This window comes from Xyrauchen texanus, chromosome 40 (genome assembly GCF_025860055.1).
Source record: "Xyrauchen texanus isolate HMW12.3.18 chromosome 40, RBS_HiC_50CHRs, whole genome shotgun sequence".
Lineage (NCBI taxonomy): Eukaryota > Metazoa > Chordata > Actinopteri > Cypriniformes > Catostomidae > Xyrauchen > Xyrauchen texanus.
In genome coordinates this window covers 11,104,481-11,124,926 of record NC_068315.1, presented here as the reverse complement: position 1 = coordinate 11,124,926, position 20,446 = coordinate 11,104,481, and the positions used below count along the sequence as shown (strand labels likewise).

The following is a 20,446-nucleotide window of genomic DNA, read 5'->3' as shown; positions in this document are numbered from 1 at the left end:
TGTCCTTTTTTACTATAAATCTCGATTTTACTTCCACGTTCTTCTTCTTTTGTTTTTGCATTCTTCGTGCATATCGCCACCTACTGGGCAAGGAGGAGAATTTATGGTAAACTAAGACTACAATATTGATCTGTTTCTCACAATCCATTTGAATTGTATGGATCTAAAAATCTAAGTTTGTGTGTTCCGCAGAAGAAATAAAGTCATTCACATACACTAGAGTGAGTAAATGAGAGAATTTTCATTTTTGGGTGAACTATCCCTTTAACTATCAATCTCCACTTTCACTTTAACTTTTTTGTGTGATTTGCATTCTTCAAGCATATCGCCACCTACTGTGCAGAGAGAATACAGTTAAAAAAAAAGTTCTTAAATATTTATGTGTTTTTCACCCATACCCAGGGCGGGACTGGCAATCTGGCATTCCGGGGCATTTTCCCGGTGGGCCGACACACTTTGGGGCCGATCATGGGCAGACTGGCCAGTGGGAGAACCGAGCAGGCTGGTGGTGCCATTGAAATGCAATGCCTGCGAAATGTGCCGAACGGGCCACGATAAGCAAAAATGAGCTGCCACGTTATGCAGAACGGACCACAAAACAGCGCCGCGATATGCAGAAAAGGATAGTGAACCGAACCCCGCCCCAATCAACAACTTTTGAGCCAGTTGCCATGTAAAATCCCGGGCTGATTTCTCTTCCCAGTCCAGTCCAGCCCTGCCCATACCTATCAAATCACTTCTGAAGATACAGATTAAACCACTGGAGTCTTATGGATTAATGCTGCCTTTATGTGCATTTTGGAACTTCAAAAGTTTGGTACCAAATCACTTACATTGTGAGGACCTACAGAGCTAAAATTTCTTTTAAAAATCTGTGTTCAGCAATAGAAAGAGTCACACACATCTGGGATGCATGATCGTAAATGTTGAGAAATGGTTCATATTTTGGTGAACTATCCCACTAAAGAGGACAATAATATACACATAGCCTATTTGAATTTTTTTTAAAAGCTATTTGTGTTATTACGCACCAAATAGTAACGATAACATGGTCTCAGCTTATTTTACACACATATAACAAAGACCCCTTGAGGCTCTATCTACTAACACTGCAATGACAGCATAGGGCAGACAGCATAAACCCAGCTGTCAGGCGTCTCTTCGCCTTCTCTGTGTAGTCCGTGGCTAACAACTGCAGTGCAGCCTGTAGGTTGTGTAGTCGGCTGTTTTAAGGACGAGAGCAGGTTTACAGTACGCAAAAGAGGCTATTTCAAATGTGATGGCGCATCAAAGGCATTTTCACCAGGTAAAATCTTTTTCTTTGCATACCACGCTTTCTCTTCTGACTTCGTTCAGTTTGAAACACAATAGGGTGGGCGCGCGCTTGATTTAGCAAGCTAGCACGAAGGGATTGCTCAGTGAATATACTGTGAAACCATGGGACTTTTAATCCAAGTTAAAGGACACTGTATGATTTTGAATGGACCTTCCCTTCCGTGCCGTTTTTTTTTTTTTTTAAATAAATTCCAGATTAAGCACAAACATCACCGGGAGTTGGTGTTTATAACACACACAGTTGATAGTTGCACTACATGTGTGCTTTCAGTACGAAATGGCCTAACAATGCGTGCAGCTCAAGAACTAAAAAGACCAATCTTCGAAGCTTGTGGGACCGCAGCGTGGTTGAGGTGTTAAAGGCTCGTAACAGTCAGACTAGCATATAGCTAGCGCGAGGACATAACTGTAAATCGTAGCGCGAGCTTTTGACAGCTCGTTTCAAACGGCGCGAGCGGATTCAAATTGTTCAGTTGAAAAGTGAACGTTAGCTAACGCAGGACGGTGATTATCACGAAACCTGTCAAAAATATCCTAATTCTATTTTACACAAAAATCAGAGAAACAAATTTTCTCTGATTTACGCTACTTTTTAGGGCCATAAAGATTTTTTTACATTGTGACATTTTCATAACGGTTACGCACGTTGTACCTCACAATATTCATTAGCGCAATGCGAAAGAAAATGATTATTTTTACATTCTCTGTAGCGCAAATTAATATATATAGTTCTCAGTTAATTTGGACTGCCTTTTATTTTAACTGCTTTTAAAAAAATATTTTTTCTATAATACAGTAAAATAATGCTAATGGCAATATTCAATGAAAACAATGAGAAGTTTTAATGCATATTTACTGTGAATCAAAGAGAATTTGGTGTAAATTAAAATGCACTGAAGTGTCCTGAAAATAATGTCACGATGCAAAAAATCTTAAAGGGATAGTTCACCCAAAAATGAAAATTCTCTCACCAGTTACTTAACCTCATGCCATCCCAGATGTCTGACTTTCTTTCTTCTGCTGAACACAAATGAAGATTTTTAGAAGAATTTATCAGCTCTGTAGTTCTGAAGCAAGACAATCAGTACCAACATTCTGAAGCTCCAAAAAGCACTTAAATGCAGCATAAAAGTAATCCATATGACTCCAGTGTTTTATTCCATGTCTTCTGAAGTGTTCTGATAGGTGTGGATAAAAAAAAAATCGGATCAATATTTAAGTACTCTTTTACTATATATTCTCCTCCCTGCCCAGTAGGTGGTGATATGCACAGAGTGAAAGTGGAGTTTAGAGTAAAAAAACATTGATATTTTTCTCACCCACATTTATCCTATCGCTTCTGAAGACACCGATTATAAAATGTTGTCATATGGATTACTTTTATGCTGCTTTTGCATTGTATGGGCTAGGGCTGGGACAACGATGACGTCGACGCAAAAAATACGTTGACGCAAAATATGCGCATTGATTTGTCGGACCCAAAACAAAGATGGCGGCGCAGGCGAGTAGTAGCAACACGAGTGTACTACTATTGTACTACTACAATCAGAAGTGCAAGGCGGCATGCACTCGTTCCTCTAAAGTATGGGAATTCTTTAATTTAAAAGGAATCAATTTCGTGATATGTCGTCTTTGCAAAATGGAGATGGCCTTCCATTCTAGCACCACGGCAATGCACCAGCATCTGAAGAGGAGCCACCCGGGAGCAGTTGCAGATGACAGAGCACCGTAAGTTTTTTTTTCAACTCCCCACTTTGCACTTGATGTTGGAGTAGGCTATAATACGTTGTCGACACCTAAAGTTTTCGCTTATAGCTATTAATAATGCGCTTATAGCTATGAATGTCGTGAAAAATACATAGAGGACACTGACAACGGCTGACAGACAGGACCAAGCAGGTAACATTTAATAAAGTCTCAACTTTCAAATTTGGTCATTCAAAGAAAATTAAACCATAAATAGGCCTACTATTTTGTGGCTCTTTAATGTGTCGTGACAGATTGCCTCAGTTAAAGCTGCTCGTGAACCGATCATCTTTTCCTTGGTTAATTTATAGCATCAAATAGGCTAAACATGAATGTAGCCTACATCAGAAGGACTGTCGTTTTAACCGCGGAAAGATGTCAGTACAGTAGCCTACAATCAATTATTCAAATTCAAATCCACCGACATTAATCTTCTCTCTCCTGATTACTTTGTCGGACAAAAATGGCGTATTATGATTGATTGATCAGATTGCCAGTCAATCAAACTCCCGGCAAATGTTTTTTTTTTTTTACATTTTATACTCCCCACCCCTGATGAAACCGGTATTACCGGTGTTGTCACAAGTCGATTAATCGAATCGAAAACAAATCGGTCTGAAAAAAATTAATCGTTAGATTAATCGATGCATCGGAAAAATAAATCGCTAGATTAATCGTTTAAAAAATAATCGTTTATCCCAGCCCTAGTATGGGCCAATAGAGCTGAGATCTTCTTCTAAAAATCTACACATCTGTAGATGGCATGAGGGCAAGTAAATTATGAAATATTTTTGGGGTGAACTATCCCTTTAATAGTCCTAAATGTTATCTTAATTTCTGTTAGTAAATAATCAATTTAATTTAATGATATTTTTTTATTGATTTTGGGTTAAATATGACCAGGACATTTCTGGGGGCACGTTTAGTGATAATCACTGTTATTTGTTTTTAATATATAACCTTTATATATTATGAAGTAGGGCTGTGCATTTTTCCGATTTTATTTTGAGTAATTCGAATTTGCGTTTTGACACTTTTTTTTTATTTATTTTTTTTTTTATCGAGAAACCAAGATTTTGCATTACAACATTGCAAATGCTGTCATTAGATAAGTTGTAAAACCACCAAAGTCTGAATAAGGAAGAGAAAATGAGTTCACACCACTTCCGCTCCCGATCTGATCAGCTGCACGTGTGTGGCGCGCTCCAAATGAACGCGACCGAATAACGACTCAGAGACTGGTATTAAAAATATTCCCAGTTGTACACAGTGTGATTGTAGTTCACCTTCATCCATCATGCATGTATACAGTGACTTAAGACTATAACTGGCATCGATGTGTGCATGTTGATGAACGACCTCCTTTCTTTGACCCATTAAAAAGTATCAAATAAATTGGAGAGGCTATATTTAGGATAATGAAACATCCACCGCTCCTTTTACCATAATGATTCAGATCGCAAATTAATGCTTTGTTATTTGACGTGTTTCAAGTGTAATGCATCTATTGCCAATATTTGGCAAGTGATCATTTTGACAAACTTTGCGATTTGTCTTTTTGATAAAAATATAGATTTTTTTTTTTTGCCATATCGCCCAGCCCTATTATGAAGGGTAGGCTACTTAATTTACTATTATGACTACAGGCCTTATCTTTCTCTTTACAGGTGACATTTCTTTAACTAAGTCCATAACTTCACTTGTTAACTAGTGTTGTACATTATTCAGAAACTTATTTCATATACAGAAAGCTACTTGGTGCATACTAGCCAATGTTATTAGGCTTCCCAAGTACTTGGATCAGTTGGACATTTTCTATTTGCAAAGTCATTGTTTATAAGTGTTTGATCAGAGAGGTTTTCTTAAATATCAGCAAAGGGCCAATTCAGTGACTTCAGAGTCCTTGGCTATTGTTAATTTTTGGCATCTGAGCAGGCCTTCTTTTTTGACATTCAGCCAGTCCTTCCGAAAACATGTCCCTCCTTCTCTTCACCCTCCTTTCTCATCAGTGTTCTGGTCACCCATTGGCAGAGAACACATCAGACAATGCAGGCATGGCTTCCAGAGTTCAATGTTTAGCAGTGGCGTGGTGAAGCTCTCACTGTCTTTCTCCTTCTTCCCATTCATGCTCATTCAGCATGTGCTCTGCATATTGCTTGGGGTTGTTACTCATTGTAGAGCAGATTATTCTATCTTTTTCTCCCTCGTCTGGCTTGGTTTGCTCCAGTCATTCGAAGATCCTCTCTTCATGTGACCCACATACCCTAATGAGAGCATGTGATGGAGTGATATTAATTACATTACAGTCGCCCAAGAATAATGGGTTACAGTGATTAAAGTTGGTTTGCTTACTCTTTATTTAAATACTGTTATTTTATTTTTAGGGTCATTCATTTGTTTTGAGGAACCCTAACTCTAACCTCAAAAACACAAATATTAAACTTTGGTGCATAACTTACCCCTCAGAGCCATTTGTGCTACGGATATTAATCAAGTCATCTTATTGAGGAGAGGTGTGCTATTACTTTTTCTGAGTGATCAGAGTTAAGATTTTTTTACTATTAGTGGTAAAAATCTCATAAGCTGAATTTCCAGTAGTAAGAAATCCTGAGTGGAAATGCTTGACATGCGAATAAACTCTCAACATTTGCTTAAAATTGAATGCAATAGGAGGAGGTGGAGTTTTGTCCTAGTTAAAATGCGTGTTAATGTGATGGAAACAGTTTATTCTCAAAACTATGACGTGTTTTGACCATTTGTGCACATGTTATGAGAGGGCGATAGCTTGCTGTGAGTGGCCCAATGAAAGGTCTGACCTTGGCACAAAATTCTTTGAACATAGCCCTTGACAATTGGAAGTGTTTAACCCACAGCTGGTCGTTAAAGTGGATCCTCACAATATACCACGCTAGAACAGTTTTGATGGCTGACACTCCCAGGTATGCGAAGGTTGGCTTCGTGTGGGCATCGCAGGAATTTCAGCCCACATTATATCAGATGTTACGTTTATTCTGCAGCGTCTCCTGGCAGCATTTAAAAAATTAGGTACAACTGCTCCAATCCTGCAAATAAAACTCTCCTAGAAGCAAGGAGATCATTCAGCTGCTCCATCATATAAAGGCAGGCTCCATCAAGATAACACGCATGATGTTGTCCATGGAAATGCACAAAGATTTGTATTTTTTCTTGTCAAATTTTTTAAATGCACTTAAATGCTAAAGATTTCAATGGGAGCCCAGCTATAAACTTGTATAGGAGGGACTAGGGCCTTGAGACCAGAATATTATAGAGACATTGGAATGGGCTCTTTTGATGGGCACTTGGAGTAAGTAAGCAACCCTTCAAAATACTAGGGATGGGCATGAGTACTCGGACATGGCAGTAATGATCGATCATGAAAACGATGATCGATGGTGATCATGCATGATGTGACTTTTGAATTCATTCAAAATCCAGTGACAATTACCTGACAACTAAACACAAACATGTCAAAGAGGGAGCTTATTTTTATTTTTTATTTGAGGGGTATTGATTATCAATGTACTCCTTGATTACTCAATGTAATTAGCAAACAAACTGATACGACGCTGCAATGCTATTGCTACAATAATCAAAACAAAGAGAGTGTAATTGACCGTGTTTTGAAAACCTGTCTCTATAAAACGTTTGCTAAACATGCTTTATTATCATTTAATGTAAGAACTTTGACTCGTTAATTAATATTATTTCATAAATGTGAATGATTGTCACTGACTAAACCTCCCTGCCCTGGATGATGTAACACACACCTTCCACTTGATTTCTGCTTGAGTTTCCAAGTTAGATATCTGATAAAAAGTGCCATTCCGTTGCACTTTCCTCAGTTGAAAGGTGGAAATTCAGACTCTCCGAGTGGAATGGAATGCTTCATGAATTACAGCAACAACAATACAGAGCATGGCGGCTTTCCTCACAAGAGCGAACATTTAAACACACACAGTTGCACATACACACCAGTCGAGTGTGGCAGTGCACAGCAGGCGAGTGTTTCAAACAGCTAGACAGAGCTCAGTTAAATGGAACACAAAGCAGCATCTTCAAAACTGAACAAATTCAACTTAGCACACATTAAAACGCAATGGTTATGGCATCTCCTGTTATTTTAAAATATACTGTTAAGACAGTCACTAAAAAAACTGGTGCGCACTTGCTAAGATTATTACAATAAACTGAAGGAAGAACAGACAGATGCACGTTGTTCACATTCTTTCAGAGTTGAGCAGCGAATCTTCACATAATGACAAAATATGATGCTTTATATAAATTTTTCAAGTGAAGTGGTTTTTATTGTCGTTCAACGCTATACAGTTAGTACAGTACACAGCGAAACGAGACAACGCCCCTCCAGGACCAATCAAACATTTTGTAACATACTATTTTTTAACAGCATATAATAATAAATAGACGATACACTGGAACAACAAAGATTCTATGCAGCAGCCATAGACGTTTGACAGACATGTTATTATATACAGTTATGAAAATGTAATTGCCCCTTGAGTACTCTATGAGTACTTAATTATACCGAGTACTCGAGTAGACAAAATTACCAAAATGCCCATCCCTACAGAATAACCTAGCAACTGCCCATAACACCATAGCAACCACTTAGCAACATGCTAAAACACACCTTAGCATAGTGGTTGTGAGTTTTGCTTGGGCAAGTACTATTCATATTTTCTTCAGAAAATTTTAAAATCTAGTTGCATATGTTGTACTAAAGCCTAAAGACATGCTAAATGGACCATGCATAGCAATACTGTGTAGCTGATTTGTAGCATTCTGACCCATTGTATGATAACAATAATCAGAATAAAGTCCTATCTCTGCTTGTGATGCACAAGATAATTGAGAATAACATCCCACATTCTTAGTATTGTGCTAATAACAGTACCACTGTGTGCTATTTAATGCCCTTGTGAGCTGCTGATATGGTGTTTTGAAGAAGTGCAGTCATTGATGTAATGAGAAGAACCCATAATAATACTGTGCTACTGTAAAATCTGTTGACAGCTGAGGAAGTGAAAGTCAGCACCTTTGTGCAGAGCTTGTGTTTCATTTGTTGATTGATGTGGTTCCTCTTTCTCACCTTCTCTTTGTATGACTGTTTATGACTAGCAAATGTTTTCTTAGAAACATAAACAGATATATAGATCTTATATCGATTAGGGATGGACATTTTGGTAATTTTGTCTACTCGAGAGTACTCTACTAATTATTCTAGTACTCATCGTGTACTCTAGTGGCAATGACATGTTCATAACTGTATATATAATAACATGTCTGACAAATGTCTTTGGCTGCTGCATTGGGTCTTGTTGTTCCAGTGTATCGTCTATTCATAATTATAGGCTGTTATAAAATAATCTGTTACAAAATGTACAAAAGATTGCATAATCAAAATATAATGCATCATATTTTATAATTATGTGAAGATTCGCTCCCCAAGTTATTAAAGAGAATATGCGTAACACGCATCTGTCTGTTCTTACTTCAGGTTATCATAGTAATCTTAGTAAGCATGCACCAGTTTTTATTTGTGACTGTCTGAACGGTCTATTTTGAAATCACAGTTGGCTTAACAGGAGACGCCAAGTGTGTGTGTGTGTGTGTGTGTGTGTGTGTGTGTGTGTGTGTGTGTGTGTGTGTGTGTGTGTGTGTGTGTGTGTGTGTGTGTGTGTGTGTCCAAGTGTTCTCCTGTGGGGAAAGCTGCGATGCTCCATATTGTTGTTGCTGTGATTATTCATGAAGCATTCCATTAAAATCGGAGAGTCAGAATTTCCACCATCTAACAAAAGTTAATTCAACTACTAAATAAAAAATAACATCAGTTGTGTGAACATTTCAAGTAATGTCCTATGATTATTAAAAGTTAACATATACTGTAGGTGCATGACAGCGCAACCAGACTGCTCCTGTCTGTACCTTTAACTCAGTGGTTCTCAACTGGTTTTGCTTCAGGACAGATTTTACATTGGAAATCAAGTGGCGACCCACCATAGTAAAAACATAATCTGTATTTAATGTATCCTGGGTCACATTTCCTTTTATGTTGCATAGTTTGTTCATGGTTTTCAAGTACAAGGACATGCATCAAGTGACATTATTGTCAACAACAAAAGCGACAGGACGTTTTCTCTCCCCTTTTAAAAATTGAAGAGCATGTTTACTTATATGAGCCCATTATTATTCCATTTGTTTCCTAATTTCAAACATAATTCAAACAGATCATACATATTACACAGGAGGAAGGCTCCTCATTACCATGGTTAGATCAGTGTAGCTAATCTGAAATAATTGTAATAAAATAAATTTAGTATTTATGAAAAAATAAATAGCTGGAACACATCTTGAAATTTTAACTACAACTGTTGATATAAAATGAGGTCTAAAAGATTCTACCTTTTAGATTATTTCATATGAAAATATAAAATTGTCAAAATATAACAGGTACATTTACTCTGTAAAAGAAAAATGTGAAACAATTTGAGAGGTTTGACTTGACTTCCTCCGTAACGCTTTAAACTGGAAAAGTCTCACTAGAATTGAATCTGGTCACATCAGTTTTGAGGTCTGCGATCCGCAAAATCGAGAGCAGGCCGGATGTTGCATGCGCGTGACAGAGAGCAGAGAAGATCATGATCACGAGCTGGTTCTGTTACTTTCGTGCGAAAGTGCAGATGAGAAGCCCTTAGCTGATTGCGAGAATATCATTAAATCTGCCTCGGCAGTCCTAACTAGACTATCACTTGTGCGGCCGCCGAAATATTTTCAATGGGAGAACCATGGCATTGTTCTTTCCCTGCTGTCCACGACCCAGTCAGAATAGACCTGCGCCCCACCAGTTGAGAAACACTGCGTTAACTCTCTCTCGCACACACACTCACTTATGTCAGCCACCCTCGCCTCGCTTCTCTCTGACATTTTCTACGCTGCATGTGTTGCGCAAGTTGATGATTCTGACGCAGTTGAGGAGGAAAGGAGATGCGCAGGTGAAATTCTCCGTCCATTTGCATTTTTTTCTCAATACCGTAGATAAGCAAATGTACATGGTATGATAACCCTCAATTTTCATACTGTGGTATACAGTGAAACTGGTGAACTGTGAACTGAAGATATTTGGTTTTTAAATTGTACATGCTGCACCCGTAAATTGGCGTTGTCTTTTTTCCACAATTTGTCTTCCATGAGTGTCACTTTGCAAGAGCGCAAGTACAGTTCGGTTTTGGTTTGACTACCACCCCTCCAGTTCACCTCTCCCCTCTTTCTGCCCTGGACAGCTGCTTGATTGTATCATTTATATTTTTAAAGTAGTTTTAGTGCAGACAAGAGGCTAACATGACACCAGAGAGTGGGCAATCTCATCTACAGGTCAGCAAATGAGCGAATAAGAACTAAGAGATTGCGTAGCTGCAGGTCACCCAGGACATTATGAGATATGCAGAGGTAAGAGGAGAGGCTCACACTCTCATGTGCTGTTTTGGCAAACTTGAGGTGATTAAAGTTGAAAAGGTCATGACTCACGTGCTTAGAGTTTTGACAAGATCTTTTTTAGATATTTATTTTCCAGTACAAATATTTAAGCATCCTTCATATGAGATTCTGAGAAGCAAAACTGCAAGATATTACAACATTCAGATATTAAGAGAATATATCTTGAAGTAGGGCTGGGCGATAAAAAGATATCGCTATCTATCACGATAAAGAAAATCCATGATAAGCTTTTGAGGAATATTTGATATTTACTGTGTATTGCTAAAACACAAGCAGTTCGGCTTTCTCAGGCTGCGTTTCCACTGGGGCAGACGAAATCCGCTCAAAGTGCGCTCGCAGCGCTAGGAGAGAGCTTGCTCCGCACCGCTGCCAATCCTACGATCCACCTTGCGAGCATGACGCTTGGCTTTCATAGGAATTCTTTGAAAATGCTCTCTGCTTCACTCACAACGCGCCAGTGGTAACGTAGGGTCAGACTTGCCTCTTTTTCCTGCTTGTGTGTAGACATGAAGTGCCGCATGTGTTAACATGGTTTCAAAGCACCTTTTAGACCATAACGTTTTTCCCTTCTAAATGTATCTTTATTAATCAGCATGTTACGAGCCTTTAATAATAAACTAATCATTTTCTGTTCTAATTTTGTGAAAATTAGTCTGGAATGGATAAGGAAAGACTAAAATTACTAGTTGGTAGACTAGTCTCTCACTTTAATGAAAATATACAAATGTTTTTTAAATTAAAAAAAAAAACTTTTTTCTTCTCGGGACACCCATGAACCCACCCCTGAATCTAAAGAAATATACAAAATATTTCATTTTAATGTAAAAATATTGCAACAAATACTGGACTGCTGTCAATATGCTTCAGAACAAACAGATGATCTTTTAACATTCATTTTCAATTGATAAATGGTAAAAGACTGTTAAATTGGTAAAAGATCCCGCATAGACGGGCCATCTCTGGACCCCTGTGCAGTTTGGTAGAGACTATCTTGTCTGTTTAGAATTAATTTTTTCTTCTTTTCTTCCGTCAATAAAAAAAAGTAAGTGCAACGTGTAAATGTATATTGTGATAAATATCGATATCGAACAATATGAAAATGATTATCGTGATAACAATTTTGGTAATTTTGCCCAGCCCTATCTTACAGTTTATTTAACTCATTTTGGTAAATTGTTTTCTCTTGTTTTATGCATAAATCCAACTATGTACAGTATATTTATTTAGTGGGTCATTTTGTGTAAAAAAAAAACATTACTGGTGAAAGACATACAGTACATAAATGATGATGAAAGGAAATTTTGGAAGTTAAGATTATTTGGACATCTTTAAAAGCTACTTCTGAAGTTCTACTAATACACAAAGCTCAAAAATGATGTGTACATACTGTATATAGGATAACATATTTCACAGTGTGGGCCTGGCCATGTCACTGTAATGATATATGTTTCCATAACATGCCTGACTACATATATTCAATCAAGCTCTTCTTGTTTTTTGCTGTTCTTTCTGACATTTTTCTGTCTGAAATATCTGAACACCTGAAACCACCTAAGCAGGTTTGACAAACAGTCTTATTTTATTTATTTTATTGATTGGGTGTTGCGCAACACCCAACATTCCTTTTATTCATCAGCAGCTGAGTTGGAGGTGCTTTGCCAAACAGACGGCACAATGGTCTTGCATTCTACCTTTCTGTGGAATATTTTGCCAGCTAGAGTGATCTATTGTGAAAAGCTGTAATCAGAACCCAGCCCTATGCTTTGACCTACAGCACAGAGGGTGGCAATAGACTGCCTCTAATTCTCAGTTTTTTTCTGTCCCACAGTTTAGTTATTTATGTTTGGTTTGAAGAGAGGGGATGGATGTCCGAATGGTGCTGGGCGAGCCGGATAATGTTCTCCAGGCCAATAATCCTCCCGATGCAGGAAGTGGCTATTTGAAGCATCCCAGTGAGGAGCAGGTAAGCACAGAAAACTGAAGCTAATCAATAAATGTGAAGAGAGTAATTTCCACACCGATAGTGAAACCAAACAGAATAGTAAAAATGTATGTTTTAAATGGGTATCTCTAAAAACTCCCCCGTCCTCCATTGGTTATACAAACAGATTGGCCTGCACTTAACTAGCAGGATTAGTTCAGCCATTGTTGCCATGTCATCAGGTCAAGATGCTCAAAAAGAGCAATGTTTTGGTAACACCACAGTGTTTACATTTTTCAGAGAAGTCAACCTACAAATCTCTATTGTAGTTGTTTAGATAGGTAGACCGATACACCGTATCAGTTTTACCGATTAATCTGTGCTGATAGTTGCTTTTTGGAACTATCTTTATATGCAAAAATCTATGGCAACAGATGCAGATAGGTTTTTTCATTATTTCAAAATAAGAGTCCCCGGTTGTTTCAAGCTTGTTTATTTTATTATACTTAAAAGTCATGTTATGCACTATCTTCATTTTTTTCTGGTTATGTTTGGGATTTTAGCTGAACAATAAACTACATCTGGGATTTTATTCATTTAGGACTCTTTATCATAGTAAGGAAAGAATAAGCTTTTTTTTGACATTCTATAAATACATTTGAAATGTTTTCAGCTGATTAATCTGTTATCGGCCTTTCCCACCACAAAATCCACTATGCGTCGACCTCTAGTTGTTTATCCACATTAAGTTGGGATATGACAAATTATTCACTTCATATTTAATGTCTGTCATTCACTCATATTTAATTGCACTATAACATATTTTTGGTGCAACTGTTCTAAACTATACAATTGTGAGCTTATGTGATAAATGTGTTTGTTTTAATCGGAGAACATTATCCAATCTGGTTTGGAGTTTGATTACAATACATTAGCAATGGTTGATTTAAAAAAAATCTAGTATCTTGAAGAAATAGTTTACCCCAAAATGAAAATTCTCTCATCCTTTATTCACCCTCATGCCATCCCCGATGTGTATGACTTTGTTTCTTCTGCCGAACACAAATTATGGGTACAAAAATTTTGAAGCTCCAAAAAGCGCATAAAGGCAGCGTAAAAGTTATCCATACGACTTCAGTGGTTTAATCCATGTCTCTAGAGTGATCTAATAGATTTTGGTTGAGAACAGACCAAAATTTTCACTGGACATCTTGCCATTGCCGTCTCTAGGCTTGATCATGATTTCAAGCTCGATTACACTTTCTAGTGCCTTGGTGTTAAAACATTTGGCAGAGCGCTGGATGGTGCTGTAGGAAGTGTAATCAAGCTTGAAAGCATGATCGCCAAAGAGACTTCTGATGTTTAGGTGTACATTGAAAAAGGAGTGATATTTGGGTCTTTTCTAACTCAAAACTGATTGGTTTGCTTCAGAAGACATTGAACAACTGTTTTCTGGATTAACTTTATAGGCTTTTTAGAGCACCAGTTTTGGTCACCATTTACTTGCATTGTGTGGACCTACAGAAAAATAGCTTGTGTTCTACAGAAGAAAGGAAGTCATACGCATCTCATCTGGGATGGCATGATGAGAGTAAACTAATAGAGAATTTTCTTTTATTGGTGATCTAATCCTTTAATCGCTACTTATCTAGTTTAATGGTTGCAGTAATGTCAATAATAATAGCCTGCAGTGGTGATCTCCTGTACTACATACAGTGCTTCTACCTTGCAGGACAGAAGCTCCAGCCCATCTGTCTTTCATTCTGTGACCAACACACGGAAGGAGGGTCTTTTAAATCGAAAGAGACCTTTTGTTGGAAGGTGCTGTCACTCTTGCACACCCCTGAGTCAGGTTAGCTTTGCTACTGAATGCAATGCACATTTGGTTCTCAAGAATTATCAGTGTTTTGACTGATTTACTGAAATGGTGTGTTGCAGGAAAGGCTCTTCAATCCCAGCATCCCCTCACTTGGGCTCCGTAACGTGATTTACATCAATGAAACGCACACAAGGTAAATATCAATGTCTGCTGGACTCAAGCCTGGACCACTAGACTGATTACGAGATAAATAAGACTCCCTTCATGTTGCTTAGATACCTACCTTTCAGTATTAAAATCAATAGGTTTCTGTGAGGAGTGGAAAGTCAGGAACTGAATTATTAACCTTATTTGTGAGGGGATAGTATGTGCCTACAGTATATCCGATGACAAGGACAAGACATGGTCTGAGCTGGTACTGCCAATCACAAGAGGGGGTGAACAGTGTGTAATAAAGCACAGATAATTGGTAATTTTTTTCAGTGGTTATTGAGATTAATTACATTTGCGTATGATTTAAGGATGTCAAAAGTACAGATTTTTTTGGCACCAAGTCATGTTGATGAAATTGATAAATGCCAAAGATTTAATTTAAAGGAATATTCTGGATTCAATTCAAGTTAAGCTCAATTGACAGCATTTGTAGCATAATGTTGATTGCCACAAAAATTTATTTTGACTCATCCCTTTTCTTAAAAATGTAGGCACTACAATGGAAGTGATTGGGGCCAGTTTATGGAGGGTTTAAAGGAAGAAATTTGAGGCTTATAATTTTATAAAAGCACTTACATTAATTCTTCTGGGTTTTTTTTTTTTTTTAGCTGTAAAGTTGTTTTAAATTGTCATTTTAGGGTTTGTTGACATCATCATGACAACGAAGTGGTAACATTTGCTGTAACTTTTCACAGAAAGGTTTAGTAAGCGATTTTATCACACTAAAATATTGTTTACATGCATATTGTTTCTCTTGTGGCTAAACTTCTGAAACATTTAGAATTTTAATATTTACATTTACATTTATTAATTTGGCAGATGCTTTTATCCAAAGCGACTATTTAAAAACTGGTACTCCATTCACTTCCATTGTAAGTGCCTCGATTGACTGTAACCTCGATTTTTTTTTTTTTTTTTTTTTTTTTTAAAAGGAGGGGCAAATTTAATCTATGGTTTAATTGAATTTTGTGGTAATCAATATTATGCCACAAATGCTGTCGATTGAGCTTAACTTGTATGGGAATGGTATCGCCTATTGAAATTTTGATATGATGGCAACCCATAGTGTACACACAGTGTATGTGTTTGTCAATGTTTTAATCATCAATTTGTAACTCTGTTGCACACACAGTAACTATTGTTTGTGTGCAGACACAGAGGTTGGCTAGCAAGGAGACTGAGCTATATGCTGTTTGTCTTGGAGAGGGATGTCCAGAAGGACATGTTCGCTCGCAACGTGGTGGAGAACGTGCTCAAAAACAGCAAGTAGGTACCAACAGATCATAAGTGTTTGAAGAACAGGCTGTATCTCATCAGTTGGAAAGCAACACCGCAATCTGATTCAATGTGAATATTATTGCTCTAGGGTTGAAAGCGCTATTGTGGAAGTAGCGGCAGAGGATGGTCATACAGATGACGAATCTGGAGCGGATCCCAAAGCTGCCAGTAAAGTCAGACGGAAGGCCAGAGGATTCCTACAAGAAATGGTGGCCAATATCTCACCTGCCTTTATCAGGTAGAGCTTTCAGTTACTAAAGGAATCCCAAATGATTCTTATAAACATATTATATTTTTGGGTTGCTGTTAGAAACAAATGTTCTTAAGAACCTCTCTTCTGATTTTCATTTAGATTAACAGGATGGGTATTGTTGAAACTATTTAATGGCTTCTTCTGGAGCATTCAGATTCATAAAGGTCAACTTGAGATGGTCAAGAAAGCTGCATCTGAGGTCAGACTTCTTCATGGCCTGATTCCACCTACAGTACTGTCTTATCTGCATTACAGCACATAGCAACTCCTAAAACGGCTATAGATGGATAAAACCATCAGACAACAAAGTCACTTATTGTTTGTTAACTATCTGTATTTTTAAGAGTGTCTTTGCTAATTATAGTCCTTTTTAGATTAAAAAAATAAATAATCTGATGTGTTAGTATAGTATTGCCGACATCTTACTCTGTCTTCTCTGTGCTTTAGTACAATGCTCCTCTGGTCTTCCTTCCTGTTCACAAGTCCCACATAGACTACCTGCTCATCACCTTCATCCTCTTCTGCCACAACATCAAAGCCCCTCACATCGCCGCTGGCAACAACCTCAACATCCCCATCTTAAGGTATTAAGTCCACGCCATTCATACATGTTACTTTGCATGTTATTGTGTTTTAACTGGATGAAGTGATACTTGGAATATCTGTCCTTTTGAAATACTGATACATAAATATGCCGTAGGTGTGAATCCATTGTACATTACATTCTCACTTGCTCTCTCAGCACACTGATTCGCAAACTTGGAGGATTCTTCATTCGGCGTAAACTGGATGAGACCTCTGATGGAAAGAAAGATGTATTATACAGATCGCTGTTACATGCAGTAAGTTCACAAAAGAAGTGTTTGTGTTTGAAGTTTGGAAATGCTCCTTTGAATTTCTGGGTCTTGTGGGCTTGTAGAGAAAAGAATGGCTCTTTGAACACTACCTCAATGAAGACTTTATATACAGAACATGCCCTCTGTTTCAGAGGTTTGGTTTCTCTGTTTTGATATGGAGTCGTCTATTTGTAGAGAGAATAATGGATGTAGGATATTATCTTGTGAGCAATGGGGAACTTCAACAGCTTTAATGTAGTCAGCTTGTTTAAAATGATATGGTGATTGTCATTGCAGTGACTACGAAGAGGCTGTTAGTGATGCATGTCACAGGATGCTGATGGATTACCGTACTCCTGCATTATTCATGCTGTCTCCTGTTGTGTACCACATAACCACAATAACCTGCTTTAATTACAGGGAATTTGGAGAGGAAGGGTATTGGGTCATCAGGATTGCTGTAGTTATTGTAACTATGTTGTTACAATATAGCCAGTAAATATCACATTTAAATCCTAATTTTATCATAAAAATTCAGTGTCCTTTCTAATCAAACAAAAAAGTGTCTGTGACAGTGAGATCATAAGAATGCTCATAAAAATATTCTTTGTATTTGCTATTGTGAGCCATTTTTCTTTATGTTGTCTAATTTCAGGCCTAAAAACCCAGAGGTCTAGTATTTTTGTGTTTGGCGAATGGAAACAATGAGCATGATGTCAAATGGATACTGTGAATTTAAAGTCGAAGTGCTTAATTTCTGTGCCACTAGCACCGCCTAAACACTCCTTAAAGTCTCGCCCCATTGGTTGTGCACATGTCACTATGTTGGGCTGATCTGGGCACAAAAAAGTAGTATTATACTCATACAATATTTATATTCTTGTAATCATATTACAGTTGCTGATTAACATTGAAATTAATTACTTAAAGTACATTACTTGGGTTACAAATATTTAAAAAATATATATATATAATTTGAATAATACAATTAAAATGTGTATTCATATGTACAGTATATCTGTGGCTGAAGGGTGTGAAACAATGATCAAGGAGAAACATTATTTTGAGTGGAAAAACAAACAATTGAAGTCTTTTGAAAAGTAAAAGTATTTAAAAGTAATTAGTAATGTGATTACTTTTTCGATGAAGTAATCTGATTACAACTTTAGAGAAGTAATTGGTTAGTAATTTGTAGTTGATTGCTTTTTTGTTTTGTTTTTATGTGTGTGAAATCACTTTCAAATGACTTTCTTATATTTCTCTCGACACATTAATCAGGGATTGCAAAAAGTATTTTAATATTCAAAAGATTGCACACTTCAGGTTAAGGGTCATTCTTTTATTCCACTCTCTCTCTCTCTCTCTCTCTCTCTCTCTCTCTCTCTCTCTCTCTTTCAGTACACGGAAGAATTGTTGCAGCAGCAGCAGTTTCTGGAGGTGTATTTAGAGGGCACGCGCTCTCGCAGTGGAAAGCCGTCTCCAGCACATGCGGGCATGCTGTCCATTGTGGTAGACACACTTTGTATCAGTAGCATCCCAGATGTTCTCATCGTGCCTGTTGGGATCTCATATGACCGCATTATTGAGGGAAACTACAATAGTGAACAGCTGGTAGGAACCACTGTGGCCCACTGTGGCAAATAGTGCAGATTTAAGATTGATGATTTTTGTCAAATTTAGTTTTATGTAATGAGCCTTTGCTCAATGGTTCCACTTTTCTGCTTTCTTCAGGGAAAACCTAAGAAAAATGAAAGTCTGTGGGGTGTGGTCTGCGGTGTGTTCAGAATGCTCAGGAAGAACTATGGCTGTGTTCGTGTGGATTTCACTCAGCCCTTCTCTCTTAAGGTTAGGCTCTAGATCTGCTTATTAAATCTATCTGGCTAAATTCATGGCAGATCACTCCCCTAATGTTTCAATCTTGTCTCTCTACTGCTGTAGGAATACCTGGACATGCAACGATGTCGGCATCTCCAACCCAACATCACACTGGAGCAGATCCTACTCCCTACCATCATCGCTGCACAGTATGGCCTCTGTTTGCTCTCAGCAAATCAATGCCCCATATAATCACGTGGACTGGTGTTTCTTGGTATAAAGAAGAACAGGGCTAATGGAATTATATTTTGATTATCTATTTCTGTGCAGGCCTGATCAGGCTGTGTTTAACGGAGAAGATGGAGATAATCTCAATTCTAGAGACCTTTCAGATGAGCCCTGGAGGAGGCAGGTCATTGCTAACCTGGCCAAGCACGTGCTTTTCAGTAAGAGCCATGATACAGGTCATATGACCAGTTTCTGAGAAGTTGGGCAATTTTAAGGGATCAAGGGTGGCAAAATATGCAAAATCCTATGTGATGTGGTTGAACAGATCTATAGATAGATAGATAGATAGATAGATAGATAGATAGATAGAAAAGAAAAACTGGTTGTGGCTATATTTATTGGCAGTACTGCTCATCTATACTGCCTGGAAAACTTGCTTGTATATCATGGCCTCACAGAATCACTGACACAAAGTGAAAATCTAAAAACACAGGCTCCTGTCTATTGAAAAAAGGCCACAATACCCCCTCACACCAAATAACAAGCTAGTATGATCCCACTGTAGTATGTACAGTGGGGTCAAAACACATTGAAAATCTGTGATATATTATTTATTTATTTTAGATTTATTTATGTTTAAACCTGGGATTTTGAAAAACTATATATATATATGAAAAAGTATTCTTAAAAATTATTATGTGAGATGAAGAAATAATAAGGTCATAAATTTGATTTAATTTGAAAAGTGACATTTACTCACCCTCATGCCATCCAAGATGTGTTTGATTTTCATAATTTTTAGAAGAAAATCTCAGCTCTGTAGGTCCTCACAATGCAAGTGAATGGTGACCAGAACTTTGAAGCTCCAGAAAGCACATGAAGGCAGCAAAAAATTAATCTTTCAGTGGTTAAATCTATATCTTCAGAAGTGATATGATAGGTCTGGGTGAGAAACTGACAAATATTTAAGTCCTTTTTACTATAATTTCTCCTCCCTGTCCAGTAGGTGGTGACATGCATGAAAAATACGAATCAACAAAAACAAGAAGAACTCTTGAGGCAGTTTTACATGGAATGTGGTGGCCGGCTGGCTTTGCTTGTCTTCTTGCCACCTCTCGTGTGTACAGGGGTTTTCCATTCATACGAGAAGTGGTGCAAAAACCTCCAGTAGAAGAACAATGCCCCCTACTGCTTCTGCTTAGATACGATGTCTCTGAGGCGATTACTGTAAAATACTTCATTTTTATGTAAGTGATTGCAGTTGCACATAATAATAAATGCCATAATAATAAAACATTTAATAATATAAATATTGTAATAAGATATTTTTTATATGAATGTAGACTGTCCATGACCTGTTTTTATATATCGCACAGTCATCTATCTTCCAAACATAAGCTATACATGTTTCTGTAGTCCGTTTTCACCTGGTACACAGATTCGTCCATTCACAGCTTCACATGAGGCTG

General features: G+C 37.6%; 1 protein-coding gene across 1 annotated transcript in view; it reads left to right on the top strand.

Annotated features, from left to right (window-relative positions):
- Positions 1-1,186: 1,186 nt before the first annotated feature.
- Positions 1,187-20,446, top strand: part of LOC127633901 (glycerol-3-phosphate acyltransferase 1, mitochondrial-like) — a 33,970-nt gene continuing 14,710 nt past the window's right edge. The window contains exons 1-13 of the mRNA XM_052113278.1: positions 1,187-1,306; positions 12,443-12,577; positions 14,268-14,387; positions 14,474-14,547; positions 15,720-15,833; positions 15,934-16,083; positions 16,198-16,297; positions 16,546-16,682; positions 16,841-16,940; positions 18,333-18,545; positions 18,666-18,779; positions 18,873-18,958; positions 19,080-19,195. Coding sequence (XP_051969238.1) covers positions 12,476-12,577; positions 14,268-14,387; positions 14,474-14,547; positions 15,720-15,833; positions 15,934-16,083; positions 16,198-16,297; positions 16,546-16,682; positions 16,841-16,940; positions 18,333-18,545; positions 18,666-18,779; positions 18,873-18,958; positions 19,080-19,195 — 1,426 coding nt within the window. The 5' untranslated portion in view covers positions 1,187-1,306; positions 12,443-12,475. The remainder of the gene's footprint in view (positions 1,307-12,442; positions 12,578-14,267; positions 14,388-14,473; positions 14,548-15,719; positions 15,834-15,933; positions 16,084-16,197; positions 16,298-16,545; positions 16,683-16,840; positions 16,941-18,332; positions 18,546-18,665; positions 18,780-18,872; positions 18,959-19,079; positions 19,196-20,446) is intronic.